This window comes from Pagrus major, chromosome 1 (assembly GCF_040436345.1).
Source record: "Pagrus major chromosome 1, Pma_NU_1.0".
Classification (NCBI taxonomy): Eukaryota; Metazoa; Chordata; class Actinopteri; order Spariformes; family Sparidae; genus Pagrus; species Pagrus major.
In genome coordinates this window covers 10,197,140-10,214,498 of record NC_133215.1, presented here as the reverse complement: position 1 = coordinate 10,214,498, position 17,359 = coordinate 10,197,140, and the positions used below count along the sequence as shown (strand labels likewise).

The following is a 17,359-nucleotide window of genomic DNA, read 5'->3' as shown; positions in this document are numbered from 1 at the left end:
TGCTTCCTAATGCATAACTCCATATATTTCTACTGATTAGGATAATCTGCTACCACACAATGTGCAGATGCAAATGTCAGCGCAGGTACATGTTGTATATTTATTGTGGCAACCCTAAGCTCCTAATTAGAAGTACGCTGGTGACTGTAGCAACACTGATCCAGCAAAAAACAAAAGAACGTAAATGCTTAGCTGAGGTAGCTGACACACCCACAGAAGAGTGTGTGTTCATGTGCGTACCTGCCCAACCTGTCCCAACTATGAGTCATGAGTCTGACATGCTGCGTGTCAGAGCTCTCCTAGAAGGCCGTGCATAGTTTTACCTCACTGTCATTTACTTAAGCGGCACTATTAATTGCAGCTGCTTTGTTTAACTTGTCTTGTACTTAGAGGAGATCAACAATGCAATACTTGTGCTGATGTAGGACTTTCAGTCAACTTAAAGTTAAGGACAAATGATTATTTAACACTAAACTGATGCATTAATCGCTTTTTTATTGCAAATATCTGCTCAAAGTTTCTATCAATAAGGGTAAATACAGATTTTTACTCTTAATAAAAGATAAAAGTACCAATACAACATTGTAACTAACATGACATTTAAAATCCTGCATTCAAAATCCGACTTTGTTAATGGTAGTATCAGCAGTAAAAGTAGCGGTTCTGCAGATAAATTGCCTCATCGACTGATAGAAATTACATTATTGGTTGTTAATACACAAGTAAATGCACAAGCAGCTTTTTATTGATAGTTGGTTAGGAAGGAGCAGGTTTTAACTTGCTCCATCTCAGCAGTTTAGTCCAGTTGTTCCCAACCTGAGGCCAGTTTGTTTGACAAAGTTCTGATCATCAAGCTTGGATTCACTTTGGATTTTCTTCTTTTCTTTTTTCTGTAAAATACTGGATATTTTCACCTCTTGGTTAAGGAGGGAAATCTCTCTTTGGTGGAGCTGCTAACAACTCGTAACATCTGAAGCGAGGAGCCTTCTCTACAGACTCACTTTTTATGAGGGGTCACAAGTCAAAAAGATTGTGTACCACTGGTTTAATCTTTAACAATGAAAATCTGAATCTGTAAAGTAGCTACTTACCATAACTGGCAGATGTACAACATGTAGCAGAGTAAAAATGACTACATTCCTCTCTGAAATGTAGTGTAATAGTAAAGTAGTAAAATGTGCCACCACTGAATAGTGTGCACAGGTCTGTAGAGTACTAGTCTTATAGGAAGTATTCAGATGCTTATGTGAAAGTATAAATACAGAAAAATAAAAATCATGTCCTGCAGTGTCACTTAATAATAAGTTTGGAGTGTTCTGCTCCTCCATATCACATTATTAAGACTACGAAACTTCACCGCTCTCCATTGGCATGGAGGGGAGTAGATTATTACTTAATTTTCATTTCTGGGCTTTAACTAAGAACTCAACTTGAACAGACTTGACACAACCGGGGATTTGACGTGATTGCCCAAGAAAAAAATGACTTGAGTCACAAGACTGGTAAGTAGTCTGTCGTGTTTCTGCTAGTTAAAGAAAAAAAAAGATGAAAACTGAGCTTGATGAAAAGAATATTTCCATAGTTATGAGACAAAAACGTCAAAATTATAAGATAAAAAGTCAATTTTGAGATAAAAAGTCAAGAGTATGGCATAAAAATCATAATGAGAAAAGTCCTATGAGATAAAAAAGAGTCAAAATTATTTTAAATAAATCATAATTATAAGATAGAAAGTTCAATTATAAGATAAAAAGTCAGGACTATGGCATTAAAATCAGAATTAGATTAAATTCAGTCATGAGATGGAGAAAAAAGTAAGAATTATGAGAAACAATGGACATAAATGATATTAAAAAAGGTCAAAAATGATTAGATAAAAAGCTTGAATTACAAAAGTCAATCACAAGATGAGAAAGGTAAAGATTATCACATGAAATGATCATAAATGAGATTCAAAAAGTCAGAATTATGGGATAAAAAGTCAAGATTAAGACACAAAAGTCAACATTTATCTCAGAATTATGACTTACCATGTGAACATATACACATATTTATTAATCAAGGCTACATTTTAATCATTTTATCATCTTTAACTGGAGGAAATGTGCTCCCACTGTGGGCCTCACCCCCCTAATCAGTGCTGAGTTCAGGGCCTGAGTGGATGCGTTCACTTTTTCTCTCCACCGCTGTATGTTTTTGTTTAGGATCGGTTTACCTTCAGCAGCAGCAGACACGTAAACAGTGTTGTTGTCAGTGTTGACTCCTGTGCTGTGCTGTGTTGTGTTGTGTTGTGTGTGTCCGCACTGTGCGATGTGTTTGAGGAGGCGGGGAGAGACTGAGGAGGGGAGGAGGAGGGAGCTGCTGCCGCCGCTGCTGCTGCTGCTGCTGCTGCTGCTCGCTGAGAGAAAGAAAGACCAACGCGACGAAACACAAGGTAGGCTGCTAGCTGAGAGGAGGGCAGCATGGCGGGGCTACAGGACTTCCAACAAGGCAGCCACTGTCACAGGAAAACGTGGATCAATATACTACTAGGAATACTACAATTACTTTTACCCTGCGTCCAGCACGGAGGGGCACAGCTGCAAGGTTTGTACTCACCTTTTATTTGTGTCCGTCTCGGAGATTGAACACGACCGAGAGAGAGAGAGAGAGGGGAAAAAAACGATAAGTGAGCTTGACAGCAGACATACTGGAAAATTGGGGGGAAGCTTAATTGACAAAGAAGCTGTAAAATAAAAAATGAGCGAGAAAAAAATAGCAGCGACTTCGGTTTATTTGATTTTTTTATAGCTACAGTGAAGAGGGTTGTAGTTAGCTAATGTTTGTCAGCTTGCTAGTTCATGCTAGCTGCCAGTTCCCTGTGTTGTTGAACGACAACTTGTGCAGGCAGGGAAGTATCATCTTATCCGGGCTTAAAAAGAGGACGTAGCGGTGGTTGTTATTACTGTAGAGAAGCTATAAAATGTAGTAAATCAACCCCCGGACGGCCAGCTGAAGAGTCGTGTTTACTGCAGTAGCAGCCAGCAGGAGAGATGTTTTCCAAGTTGGTTAGCCGCCGAGCTAGCCGTCATGCTAACCGAGCAGCTAGCAAACAGCCTTTGTCATTTCCTCACTCGTCTGTGTGATTATCATCCACGCCGTTTCAGTTTATACACATGTTACAAGCACATATGACAACAGGGGGTTGATAGTTTGCGGTTCAATCGTTCAACTGCTTCAAATTTGACGTGTTTTACAGTCGATTTGTGTTGTCCATGCTGCCCCGTTTTCCCCAAACCTATCATCTCACTGTCAATTTTTCATTTCTCGCTCCCCACAAAGCTCTGAGTCAGATGTCCACCAGCGTGGTCGAGGTCTGGCAACCAGAGGATGCAGACCCATTAGTCCCACTTCAGGTAATTAACGCTATTTTTCTTTTCTTGGCTGTGTGTTTTGTACGAAATGAGGAATTGAGAGTGTCTATATGCAAAAAACACAGATCAAACCCAAAAATGCAAGCCAGATGCACGAGCACGTGTGTGGGTTGGTTGCATCCCCATTGTGTTTGGCTCCACTTTTGTAAGTAGTTGGAGGTGTGCATCTTCACTTGTTTTATGTGAGGAGATGGCAATGACCATACACGGCTTTGAGGCCATACTACTGTGCGAATCTTGTAGTTTTCCTGCTAGTGTGCATTGTTAAATAGTGAAATGAAACCAGAGCGGGAGGCCACCTGCCATGTGGCTCCTCCTTATTTTCTTTTGTACATAGTGTCCATTGTGGAGTTCAGTCAGTAGTACACAGTTAGGAATGAGTCTGAATACTACTTCTTTGCAGCCCTACCCGCATACTACTTTTACAATTATTTCCTGCTTGTGCTTGTTTGAATGTTGTGCTTTTATTTGTCAGGATGTCATTCACAAATCTGTAAACATTTTCTAGTAAGGCATGTATGATGATTATGTAATCATTGGGCAAGACCAGAAGCACAAACAGCAGGCATGTTTACTGATAACCTGTCATGAGGTCAACAGCTGACTGTCATGTTACCTGAGGGGGGGAGGTGTGGCACTTTTCTGCAGCAGCAGGAGCAGCCAGGTCCTTTTTGTTAACAGATGTGAATAGCGTTGATAATTCGGTTGCCCTTTTTAAAGATGAGTAAAGACGATTATGCTGATACCCAAGCAGCTTTGATGCATTGAGTCTGGTTTGGCTTTTGTGAAATCTGATACCTATAGTTGGCAGGTTTTCCTTTCACAAACTATTTCATGGTTTTGATTTGATGTTTTGCAAAGTTTTTAAGACAAAATTCCAAAGATAATTAATTTGGAAAGAAAAGCGGTATGTGTCGGCGTTCAGACGTGTTTTTTCCACTCATCCCGTCGTTGCTGACCAATTGACAGATGGCAGAACTGTTGACATTGTTGGGTGTCATGTTTAGATAGGCAGCAGCGGTGAATGGAGCGACTGTCTCAGTTACACAGGCTATGTGAAATAGAGCATGACATGGTTGTCTTTCTTCTATATTCCAGTGCTGCTGCTGCTGCTGGTCAGCTGGTTAAGTAGTGCACTGTACTGTATGTTGCTGCAGGCACATTGAAGTGGTGACGCAGGAGAAACGGTGTCATGTGCCTTGATGCATATTGCTCAAGTCAAATTGGATATTACATTTAGCTGAACAGATATTGTGTGCATAAGTACAGCTCATGATTGTTGCTGTCCTAATCTCATACCTCTTACTAGTTGTTTTGTAAACATTGACTTTTGTTGTGGATTTTACTAAGGATGATATGTTTGGATTAGCTGCTAGTCTTGTTAGGTGGCTTACAATCCTCCAATGATTGTTAGATTAGTTCAGATTTCCACCGCTTTGTGTCGTGTAAACAGATGCTTGTCATAGATGATTTAAATCCCTGCATTCACCTTAAAATCCCTGCAACTAGAATCCAATTCAATTACAAACGGCGCTGCTCCACCTTTGAATATTCCTTGTGCTTTAATGGCTCACCTGCTGCAACAAGCAGCAACAGAATGTGTCATTGTTGTACTTAATCAGCTGGAAAATCTGTTTTCATTCACTTAAGCAATCAGCATGCCGAGCTTTAAACATGCTGGGGTCATTGAAGGATATGATACAGAATAAAACAAGTAAACAGGAGCTTTTCAAGCTGCATCATGAGACTTTTGACATTTTTAGACAACAGATCAATGTATAAAAATTAGATCACAGTATATATGATAAAGTGTATTGCAAATTGCCTGCAAGAAAACACAAAGGGTTGTTGCTACCTCCGTAGAAACAATATGGCATAATCTTTATGGTCACACAGTATAGTGTTGTACCTCTATGTTCCTTAAAGTGTGTGTTTTGCTAATTGCTGAACTAGTTTGCAGTAGAGAGCAGGTGGAAAGATGGGAGAGGAGATAAAATGTCTGACAGATGGGGATTCATGGTGGTGGCTCAGACAGTTCCTATATTAAGTCCTGTTGTTTTGTGGCATGGTCATGAAGCCACGATGGAGCCATAAGGCCCCAGATTGTTCCTATGGAAACTGTATGTTCTGTATTTGAAGACACCAAAGCTTATCTCCGTAGGCCATGCATGATGCATATAACCTACTGCAGTGTAGTGAACAGTGTTTGCACCGCTGTTTGAACTGCTGTGTTGTAATTTTCAGTCACTTATCCAGTAACCGTTCAACCCATGCTATGTCCCATTGTTTATGGTTTTCATGCAGTACTTTTCCGCTGCATTTGAAAGGAGTTTATGAAAACGTGGAGAATTTTAAGCACTGCAGTTACACAAATGGATCTAAGCCATGTCATTGTGACAATGATCACTCGGTTGTCAGTGACCTACGGAGGTGCACCGCTGGTCAATTTCCACCCTCAGTCAAGGAGAATGGACTTAAACAGCACCCAGTACATTCAGTATGTTGACATGCACACTGTCATCTGGTTAGGCAATGATGCGCATGGTTCATCATAACGTTTACATGATTTGTGATGATTGCATGAATGTCTGGATGGATGCTCTGTACTCTGGAGGAAACATATTATTAGTGAGAGAAAGAAAAATGGATGGATTTGATTTATATTTGTTATTTTTCCTTCACGGAATGAGATGATGGATAGATGGACGTATAGACATTTTATCAAACCAACCAACGCATGACTATATTGTAAAATAAGGAACTGACTAATTATGTAGTTGATACTGTATACAGTGTTTGTATCTTTAAGATCAGGAAACCCAATTCAGCAGTCGTATATCAACATTATCTTGCTCAGTCTTAATTTGTAGCTTGCTCACCACTTGCAGCAAAACATTTTTGTATAGTCTCCAATCGACGTAAATGCTGTATTCATTCAGTAATCCTGAATGCACAGTGTGAGAACATGTAGAGCACAACAAACTGGATGTTCATTGTTGTATTCTGAGAACGACAGCACACTCTGCCAACACTGGCAGAAATTGCTGCCTGCTGTCTAACCCTCGGAGTCAGGGTGGAAAAGATGTAATGCCAGTTTTAGTTTCCCCGGGCTGTTCCAGTTTTCTGCTTGGATTTCCTGGTTTATTTACAGTGAAAACATATTTTATCCTAAATAAAAAACCTTTGGCATTTCAAGAAATAAAATACAGATGCATTGTGAAACGTATCAGGGAAGTTGTTGGCGCATCAATGTGCATCAAACCTCTTGTTTATAAAAATCATCATAGTAGCCAGAAGGCTGTTTGGCAGAGCAGTAGATGTACATCCCACAGAGCCTCCTGTTATGGTCCTTTCTAGGCCACAGTGTGAATGTAGAATTAATGGGCTTCTTTTGATTTTGATCGCAGCTTCTTTTGCTTTATTGACTAAAGTGTTTTTTTATGTCATTTTTCAGGTGGAGAAGGAACGACGAAAAGATGGTCTTCCACTGGAAGACAGGTACGTTTTTTTTTGTTTTTTTTAAAGTAGCTCTTTTGTGAGAACGGCCTAAAACGGAAACTGTGGGTTTTGTCACCCGTTTAGGATGTATTACACATTCACAATAGTCAGCAACCAAGATGAGAAGGTGTAGGTGACATTTAAACCATCTTACATTGCTAGTTCAAACATCAGGCAGAGAAAGTCACATACATTCAGCAATTTTAAAATAATATTTACAGTTGATGAAAGGTTTCCACCTGTTCGTGAGTGGCACTTGGGAATATGTTGAGACTTTCCACCGAGCCACATAATTACCAACAAACCCCAAACCAGCATGCAGATTGCATCATACTGAAGTGTTTTCTCCTGTATGTGCAGGCTAGAATTATACTGTAAGACACAGAATGAAAGCAGGGCTGTGGCGTGGGCTTGGTTTGTGAACAGCCCAGTGGAAAAAACAAGCATACCTCTGCATGTTTCTGAAAAGAAGTGCTCCAGTTGAATGTGAACATCTTCAACAAGCTATAAATTATAGTTGAGCTCTGTTAAATGGTTTATTTAATATGCAGAATTTAACTGTGGCTGTCGGGTGACATGTTTTTTTATATTCACACAGACAAATGAGGTGGTGTGGTTTCAGTGCAATAGGACTGGATGTTTCTGAAAAGGCTTTTAAAAGTCCTCCGCTCTATGCAGGCTATGTTGTTTATGTTGGTGAGTGAGGGGGTGTGTGACGGAGAGAGTTTGGGGGCGTGTGTTAAAGAGGCACAGAACCAGATTCCTGACTAATTTTAGAAACTCCTTGAAAGAAAAAGGAGGGGAGGTCTGTCTTTCCCAGCTGTTTTTGTTCCTGCAGAAAATCGTTCGGAAAATACATGTTTGCGGCAAAATATCGACAATTCATGGTGTTTATTCAGTAATAGCTTACTCAGAAACAGAGCAATCTTGAGGCTTGTTCATCCCTCTTGCTGATGTTAAATACATAGTCACACATATATTCTAGCATATGTGCTCGCTTCTGCTCCTTGTTTATCTTTCCAGAGAAGCAATGCCAGTGATGTAAAGAGCCCAGCCCGTCATATAGCTAAACTGGCTGAGTATGTTCCCCACACTGAAGTGTTCCTTGTCTAGAAGTTTGTTCCTTGACAAATTACGTACAGTTTGGTTGACTTTTGTATTGCTCTGTATCTGAGTTATTGCAGTGCTTTGTTAATTTCAGGGTTGGTACAAAGTCTTGAAAGTTTGGAAGGTGCTGAAGTTTAACTGTTGTGTTTTCAAGGGTAGGAATATGCTTGAATTGGAATATACTTCTTCGAAAATGCTTGATTTTTCCATATCTTTTTACCACCAACAACGAGGTTATGTCTTCACCAGTGTCACTTTGTTGGTTGGTTGGTTTGTCAGCAGCATTACACAAAAACTATTAGACAGATTGCCAAAAAACTTAACTGGAGGATGGGTGTGTACAGAATAGATTAACTTTTGGTGCGGCTCTGGATAAAGGAACAGATTGTGATGTCACAACTAATACAGTCATCGCCCTCGGCCACAGCCCCATTCACAGCCGTAGTTGCAAAAACACTAGCAGAGCTGATACGGAAACATGGTGGGTGGAGCCTGCTCAGGCCTGTGAGAGCTGTCCAATCAGAGAAAGCTTTTGGGGATGGGAATCTTAAAGAGACAGGAACAGAAACGACAGTATGAGAAAACTATGTTGTATTTTAAAGCATATTGTAGTAGACACCCAATATCAAAGCTTGAACCTGAAAATAAGCACAAATATGAGGCCTTTGACGTAATCTGGTGTAAATGACTGGGGTACTCCTGCTTAAAGTGACAAGCTTTCAGACTTTATATAAAGTTCATTAGGTTTACACGTAGCAAGCTGAACAGTGTGGGAATATGGCTATTTTTAAGTCCAGCGAGGTGACAAGCAAAGGAGGTGTCGTAGTGCTGGTTGACCTGGAGACCTCCTGAGCTGTGGGCTGTGAGGCCTCTCGTGCCTGGGTTATCAGGCACTTGGCAGGCTTGCCGTCGCTCTCTCCCAGCTTAAAGAGCAAAGCAGACTGCAGATACGGAGGTTAATGATATCTATGTCCGAGTCCATGCTTGTGTCAAAATGCCTTAGCTCTTCCTTTTGTCTTTTTAGGTCTTTTAAATTTCACCACAATCTTGTTCCTTTATTGTGTTGGTTTTAAAACAACTCCCTGACACCTACTCTTCACTGCACTGTAGTATTAATACGGCGGCACAAGTATAACTGTGCCATGTGCTTTTAATTTCACTGTTATTCAGTGTTTCCCTGTCTTCTACGAACACCTGTGAACACCAGTTGACCCAGACTCTCCACTGGTCCTAACCTCTCCCCTGGAGCACGGCTGAGGTCACTGCTAACATTGACTTTATTTGAGTTAGATCCAGGGGATCAAATAGCGCCAAACATAACTTGTTATTTTTGTACTGTGGCAGTGGACAGAACCCTTGGACTACGGCTCAGTGGTACGCATGTTGAGAGAGGCTGAGTTTTTCTTTAAAGGGCAGCAGCTGTTGAATTCAGAGCAAAAAGTTAGTAAGACATATAACAAGGTAAATGTTCTCCTCTGCCTTTTTAAAGAAGTATATAGGAAATTGACACTACATTACATTTTTGCAGTAAATAATTTTGAAACCAATTAGTTTTATACCTGCATTAATCAGCATATGTACATTGTAATTATGTGTTGCTCTCATAAACGTCTTCTGCAACTGTAATCTGCTTTTAATGAGATAAATGCCTCTGTGATGTTGAAACTGCTGACCTTAGATTTCAAATATCAGTTCTATCTAGATCTATATCAGCTGTCTTGCTATCACACTCCTCTGCAGACGACCTCATTTCACCTTCACATTTGACCCCTCGTATGCTCACCCACACACAGCTTTTCCGCTCTGACTAACACTGTTTGAAGTTATACTGTTTGACAAGTTATGAATTAGCAGACAATTATAACTGCATGAGGGAGAGAAGCGCTTGTTATGTAACGGAGGAGACAGTGTCCCTCTTGTCAAATCAAAGCCCACTGACAGTTCATTTGTTGTTCTTTTGTGTTGAAGTATTGCAGTTGTTATCATGGGCTAAATCTACAGAGGGGAAATATTGTAATGTTGCAGGTGTTGAACCATGAGGCGGTATGACAGTTCAGTCAAGAACAGGTGCATGAATAGATACAGCTTGTCGAAAGAGTAGGCGTTTGTGAAAAGTGAAAGGCAGAAACTATATTTTGCAGAGTTTGACGGCATCTAAGGAAATAGAAAGTGTGAGTCTTCACCTGCTACTGTGCTCAGGTCTCGCTAGTTGGTAGCCTGCAGTGACACATCTTTATTATCGTTAGATAAAGATGCCAATGAAGCAGTTTTGTTGTTGTTTGATGTATGCTTCTGTATCTGCATCTGGATCAGTCTGTGGCCTCTCTGAGAGACTGATGCAAACATGTAAAGATATTAGACTTGGATAATTTAAAAGGTTGGTGTTGCATGCATTTAGTTGGCAGCTGCTTCTGTCCAAAGCAACTTGCAATAAGTGCATTCATCCCTCACAGGAACAAGAGCTAGATGGTGTCAAAAACTGCAAATGCATCCCTTTCAAACATGCAGGTGCTACAGTACAAGTGCTTGTGTGATCTTACTTGTGTTGATCAGCGTATGCTTACTCTGAAATTAGATATCTTTTGGAGGCGGGTAGTGTTGTTACGATATATGTACATAACCTCGATCATTTTTGCTGTTCTTGACATTGCTTGTTGTTTCTTTGTTTATTTTTTGTAAACAGAGCCTGGAAGTCCATTTCATTGTTTGGGTTTTGTGGTTTAATTTTATTTAGGTTTTATTTATTAAGGATATTTTTTCGCATTACAATTCTAATGTGTGAATATTCTTAAGAATTAAAAGTCTGTGCCCTTTGTAAGGGTGTACTTACATTTTTACATGATGTGGCATAAAATGGTCTTATTTTTAATTTCAATTATTTTTTGGACAGTTTATCGGACAGGAAGTAGTTATCATGACAGGCCTAGAGGCGGGGGTGCATATTTTCACTTTTCCTGCCATTTCATTTCTACCAAGTTGCATCCAAGTTTTACTTAACATATTTCATTGCCCACTTCACTTCTGTTCTGTCAGTTCAGTTTAGCCTGAAGTAAATTGTTGTTTTTATATGAAGACAGCATAGATCCTCCCTCTGAAAAAATTCTCTATCTTTATGCTTGTTGGGCTACAGAGTCGAGGTTGATTGACCCAAGCGGAAGACAGATAAAGGTTTGCTTGGGGGTTGCAAGTCTTTTCAGAGCTCTTTTTTATTTCTGTTGTCTCAGCATCGACCCCTTTTCTTTTTCGCTTCTTTCATAACTGACTCAGGAAGTGATCCAGTTCAGCAGAGCTTTGGCACAGGTGGCGAGTTAACTGCACATGTAGAACTGGATGTAAAATAAAATACAACCAGCAAACTGTTGCCAATTTTTAGTTTTTCTCAGCAGAACTTCTCTGATATCCATCTGAAATCACAACGAGTTATTTCAGTCTGTTCTCTTAACCAGTGATATTTTACAGAATCATGCAATCGACTAGAAAAACTGTCCTTTTAAACACTAACCACACTGAGCAGGTCAGAAGACAAATGTCTGGACAACGCTCTGACCTTTAAGTAAACTCTGGCTGTCTTACTGTCAACAGATTGAACTGAGGGCAGTCTGATATCCTGCACATTAACTTCATACTGGATCGACCTCGGTAGTTCTCAAGTTGCTCTTGACTTTGGTGTTTTTATGTGACAAATACATTTGTAGCAGAGTTGTTCAAGCTGTTGTCTGTAATGGTGTTTATACAAACAGGTTATTCTGTGTAGGAATGTTTGCTATGGGAAAAAGGGTGGAGAACCACGATAGATATTTTAAAAGAGATGGTAAATTAGATTGCTGCCTTAACAGGAAACTATCCACTTAGAACATTTCCTAACATTTGCATTCATGATATGACCTTGTGTACTGTTCCATGCGGCATCTGCATGTTTATCATGGGAGGTCTATACAGCACTTCCTGTTTTTTCCTTACCCTCGCTCTATTGAATGCAGTATGTTACATAGTGGAGCTGTTTTGGACGGGTCAGTTTACTAATCCTTGCAGAAAGCACTTCAGCATTGAGGTTATTTGGCATTTGTGGTGGACAAGTTCTGGTGTTTCTGCTTGGTCCAGTAATAAGTAATACAAATCCTACTGCTGCTTACTTCTGGTTATTAGGGGCTGCTTTATGAGACATGTCTCAGCATTTAGAGAATGTGTCAGCATTCATTTATAGTCACAGTATGTCACTATAAATAAACACCTCTAGTTCCTTATTCATTGTGTAAACTGTAAAATGCCCTGTAACATTAGTCAAATTAATTTTTTTCATGAGACATGTTTGCACGTCTTCAACCTCAAGTCAAAATCAAATCAATCATTAATTGAAAATATGTGTGGTTGACCATGAAGAAGAAATATGATCAATAATCTGCACACAATTTTTAACAATACAGATTCAGATGATAAGCAAAGACGTAGCTGCTTTTTAAGACAAACGCCCAAACTCAGATTTAAGTCAGATATGTCAGGACAGGTTGATGTGTATTGTTGTGTCGACTGTAACTCTCCTCTCGGTGTCTTCACACTGTCTTTGCTGCAGCATTGGGTGGTTGTGTTGGTGTTTTCTCAACATCCTGTCTGTTCACTTATGAGCTCATATTTGGCGTCTTTCTGATTATTTTTATATTGCTGTTAGAAGCAGGGTGAAAGGATGGTGAAGGTTGGTCAGACAGTCCGTTCATCTGTCTGTTTTGATACATTTTCTCTGAAAACACAACAATTATTGAGACAAACCAGCTTTTTCATAAATGTCTAAATGGCATCAAAAAAGCCTCCAGCTTCACACTAGTTGTGGACACAGTTGAGAACTTATAATGTGAGGATTGGCTGCATTTCTTTGTGTTATGTGAGGGTAAACTGGATATCTTTGGGTTTTGACTTAATGTTTGATTAGTGCCACTGTATTAATGATATTTTCATTTATTTAATTTGGCAATAGAATGTTTTTTTTCTGGGAAAAGATTGGTTCTTCAGATGACAAATAGTTAAATAACACACAAGAAACTCATGAATCCAGTGCAGCACTCATGAAAACATACAGAAAAAGTCCTTTTAAGATGGCACTTGAACCGTCATCCTTCCACTTGCATACCTTCTGTTGGTCAACAGCTGTGTGTGTCTTCTGTCAACTGGGTTCAATATAGTTTTCATACATTATATATGCACACAAACATTTGAAATCCCATATCAGGTTTCCCTCCTTCGAGTCACCCATTTCCAGTAGAGCCCGACCAATACTTGGGGCTGATGTTCAACAACAAACTTTATTCTATAAAATCACATCAGTGCAGTGAAACGGTAAACTTCACTGGGAATGTAATAGTTTTGCCATTTTTTTTTCTGCATTATAATCTTGGAAAAAAAGTGAAATTTTCATGCCTGCTCATATTGGAAACCATACACACCGTAATACATACTAAAAAAGGAGCTTGCTGTAGAAAGGAGTTTCCCGTTAAACCCTGACTTGTGGTTGGTTGCTTGTGTTCGGCGGTGCTTACATGCTGTGCAGAGCAACATAGATCTATATGCATCTGCTATGTTGGTCTACAGTGAGAGCTCTTCATATGATATTGATATCGACCTGTTGAGGGATAAGTACAATCAGGTGATAAAAATAACTCATAAGGAGTTTTAAATATAGCAACATTTCAAGCTGCATGGCTTTCTATAGACTGTTCACAGTGCCGTGTACAGTACTTTCAGTAGTAGAACAAGTCATCGAAAAAGCAATAGTGATATCGTTTCTTGTGAGGCAGTGGTACTAGTACTGCACTTATACACAACTCTGGAACAGTTCGACCTGCTCATGGCTGTTGGCTGTTTGAATTATGTGGTGTGTGTTATAAGGTCTCCAGTTGCGTAGACTTTGTGATTGTGCCCCACAGCTCTCCTTGCTTTTGCATCCAAATTTTGTTAAAAAATCTTTGACCAGTGTTAAAAGATAATGTGATCATGGTTCATCCCTACCTGTGAATACATAATACAATGATGTGATATCTAACACAATTATGCCTTTTGTTTTCTAGTTGCAACTTTCAGCAGAGTGTGTAATTATTTTCGTATGCAAAAGGCTTTATTCAAAGTGTGATCCATGACCTCCAGTACCAGCCTCCCTTCTTTGTGTGATAGTCATCTAATTTCTGTGCTGGCTTGATCTTAGTGCCTTTGTTAGGCAGGGAAATAAGTGGTTGTGAAGCCGCCTGGGGCAGTGATAGTTTTGACTGTAAATTCATCCCTGTGAACTGTCACATGCTCTTTTGGAGGGGACACAATGTTCTTGTCTTAAGGTGCCAGTACACTGTGCTACTAACTTTGATGTTTTTCTTGTCATGCTTTAGATTTTTAGTGAAACTGATGAGATTCAAGTGCTTTGGATGTGTTTTTTTACTCATGTTATTTTGTTCTCTCCACCAGTTCCTCTCCATATACACAGGAAAATGGGAGGCCTCTGCATTTTCAGCCCCCAGCGTTGGAGTTCGGGACGCAGTAAGTACTGCTCTCACTTCCTACTTCATATGACGTGCCTTAACAAGCATAGATGTTATTCACTTCACACTGAAAATGATGAAACCCTATGTGACACGCCCAGTAACACAGTGTACTTCATTTCACCATCTCTCCATCTTGAGTGATGTGGAAAACTCTGCTGACTTAATATAACCAGAGTTAAAATAAGACAGTGGCGTCACAGCAAGTGACCTGTCGCTGTGATGAATGCTACTAAAAGAGAAGATTTCATAAAACAAGGAGCCCTCCAACCTTAAAGAACAGACAGGATATCCAAGTATGGCAGTAAGATCACTTTCCCAGCATCCAGACACATACTGGACGGGCTTGACCCCCGTCAGAAGGGTTAAGAACTTCCCTTTTTGCCTCCGTACTCCCAGACCAGCCAGAATATCACATGTAATGCTGTGCTTGGACAGCAGTCAGAAATGCTCCTGTGTAAAGCAAACAGCCACTAGCAGGATCTATTTTGTAGTATTTTATATCATTCGTTTGGAATGCAGAAAGCCAGCAAACAACCTAAAATGTATCTAATAGTATTTAATAAATGTTTGGACAAAGTATTCCTTCAGGATATTTGTAGTTGAGAAAACAGGAATTTAAGACCAAAGTCCCACACATCAGCTTGTGGTTTCCCTTTTATCCGTGCAAACTGTGGGAACAGCCATAATTATACTGTCTAGTTACATCAGAGAGTTGACTCGTAAGTTATCCTGAAGATGTGACTCGAGAAAAATGTAGTTAGAAATATTTGAAAGCTCTTGGGCACAGTTGAAACAACGACACAGACGTAGAAAGAACTGGATGTTTAAAAGATGTTGAGTGAAATTGACTGAATTAGTCTGAATTACAAATGACTAGACACAACACTTTATCTGTGTTACAGTTTGAACATGCTTGGCTGCCGTTTGTTGATGATTTTACAGACAATATCTGCAGTAAACTGCAAAAATATGTTTGTGATTATTTGTCAAAACTCATGACAATGAATACAAAACACTGCACACTTGACCAAGTTGATCGCTGTTAAGAAAAAGTAGAAACTATCGAAAGTCTGTTGAGTGCGTGTTTCATTTGCGTAAAATGAAAGTGAAGTCAGACTCTCACACCAACAGGAAGTGAAAGATGTGTCAGTTGAGGCCTGACCAAACTTCTCAAATGAAAATGTCGAGACTGTAGTATTGATATGTTGTAGACTGGAAGTATGGAAGTTATTTAAGTTATTTTTTTCTGGTGTTTTACTCAAAACAAATGAATCAAGTAATTAAATTAAAGCTGACATTTGCACTTCTGCATTTTTATTAATGTTTTGACCTTAGATATATATATTTTAGATAATGATTCTGTAATTTCATGTCATATAATAACACTCCACAATGCCCATAGTGTGGATAACTCTAAATAAATCTCCAAATGGAACTGACTCATAGACTATACATGCTAAACAAAAACTGCTGCTTCTTTCCATTTCTCTGCAGAGAAATGACACATGCAATAAAGATGATGTCTTTCCCAACATACAATTTCAAAAAGTCAAGTTAAACTGTGAAAAAATATGTGTTTTAAATAGACTATTCATTACGAAAATGAAACAAAGCAGTAAAAATGCTGCGTTTGTATTCTTGGGCTTCCTCTGCAGAGGGAAGCACTCAAACGCACACAGACGACCATTCACCCTACACTAATTACATCAGGGTTTCTCCTCAAGCAGATTCCACGTGCTGCGTGGTGTTTCACTGTGTCCACCTCTGTTTAAAGACAACACACTGACTGTTGACTGGATCTTGCACATGCATAGCTTCTTAGCATTGGCCAAACGCTGAAGTGAAGAAGGTTGTAATAGCTGCAACGGAGAGTCGGAGTTGTTGAGTGAAAGTATCAATATCAATATCTTTTTGAAAATGTATGCTGACCAAATATTTGCTGTGAAAGGAGAATAATCATTGGGAATGCTGGGGCACTTTGCAGACAAGTACCTGCAAGTTCTTGGTCAACATTTTGATTGATGGACCTGTTTTAAACTGAAGTTTGCAGTCTGGCATAACCAGTTCTTCTACTAGGACTTCTAGTAGTTCGCTGTTACATTCCAAATCTAGTTCCTGCTGCTGCACTGCCAATTTTGTGTTGTGACGGCAGTGTCCAGGAAGCATTTTCAAGCACAATTTTTGACACTTCTCAGTGTGTATGGGGTTATTTCAAAGTTTGATATTTTCCACTTCAGGGAAATAAAGATATTCACATGAATTGTACATTATGTATTAAAGGTCAGGTGCAGCAAGAACAGAACATTGTCTGTGGTGTGTAGCTTCTGCGTTATCGTTGACCGTTTGCTGACATGACATTATATGCACGGAAATGTCGAAATATGTTTTAGCTTCATATAGGCGTGCTCCTCTAACTACCTTAGTACCTGAGTGTACCTGCACCGCCTTGTACCCGTGCAAATGGCAATAAAAATCTAATCTAAATAATTTTAAGCTTTATATAGATGTGTGTACATTCCACTTCAGGAGGTTTATCTTTTAGTGTGAACACAAACACAACCGGTGACAACTTTACAATGTAATGCAATACAACGACATAAACTGTGGCATCAAACATTACACAAAGATGAAACAGCACCTCAATAATAATAAAAACCTCATATTGCATCCAGCATATTGTATAGAAGTTACTGTTACTGTAAGTACCTTTCACATAGCCAAAGGAATTAACCTATAATTACATTAAGCCATACATATAGACTTTGCATTATGCTAGATTATCTGTAAAACCCAGTCAGCTTGTAATTTAGCCCAATTGAA

The 17,359-nt window shown here is 39.4% G+C and overlaps 1 protein-coding gene across 4 annotated transcripts in view; it reads left to right on the top strand.

The window, feature by feature from the left end:
* Nucleotides 1-2,400: 2,400 nt before the first annotated feature.
* Nucleotides 2,401-17,359, top strand: part of tmem131l (transmembrane 131 like) — a 34,476-nt gene continuing 19,517 nt past the window's right edge. For 3 of the 4 annotated variants that reach the window (XM_073464335.1, XM_073464344.1, XM_073464327.1), the window contains exons 1-4: nt 2,435-2,586; nt 3,322-3,395; nt 6,868-6,911; nt 14,463-14,534. In XM_073464335.1, the coding sequence (XP_073320436.1) occupies nt 2,463-2,586; nt 3,322-3,395; nt 6,868-6,911; nt 14,463-14,534 (314 nt within the window). In that variant the 5' untranslated portion in view covers nt 2,435-2,462. Of the gene's footprint in view, nt 2,587-3,321; nt 3,396-6,867; nt 6,912-14,462; nt 14,535-17,359 lie in introns of all 4 variants that reach the window. The other variant, XM_073464352.1, reaches the window with a different exon arrangement.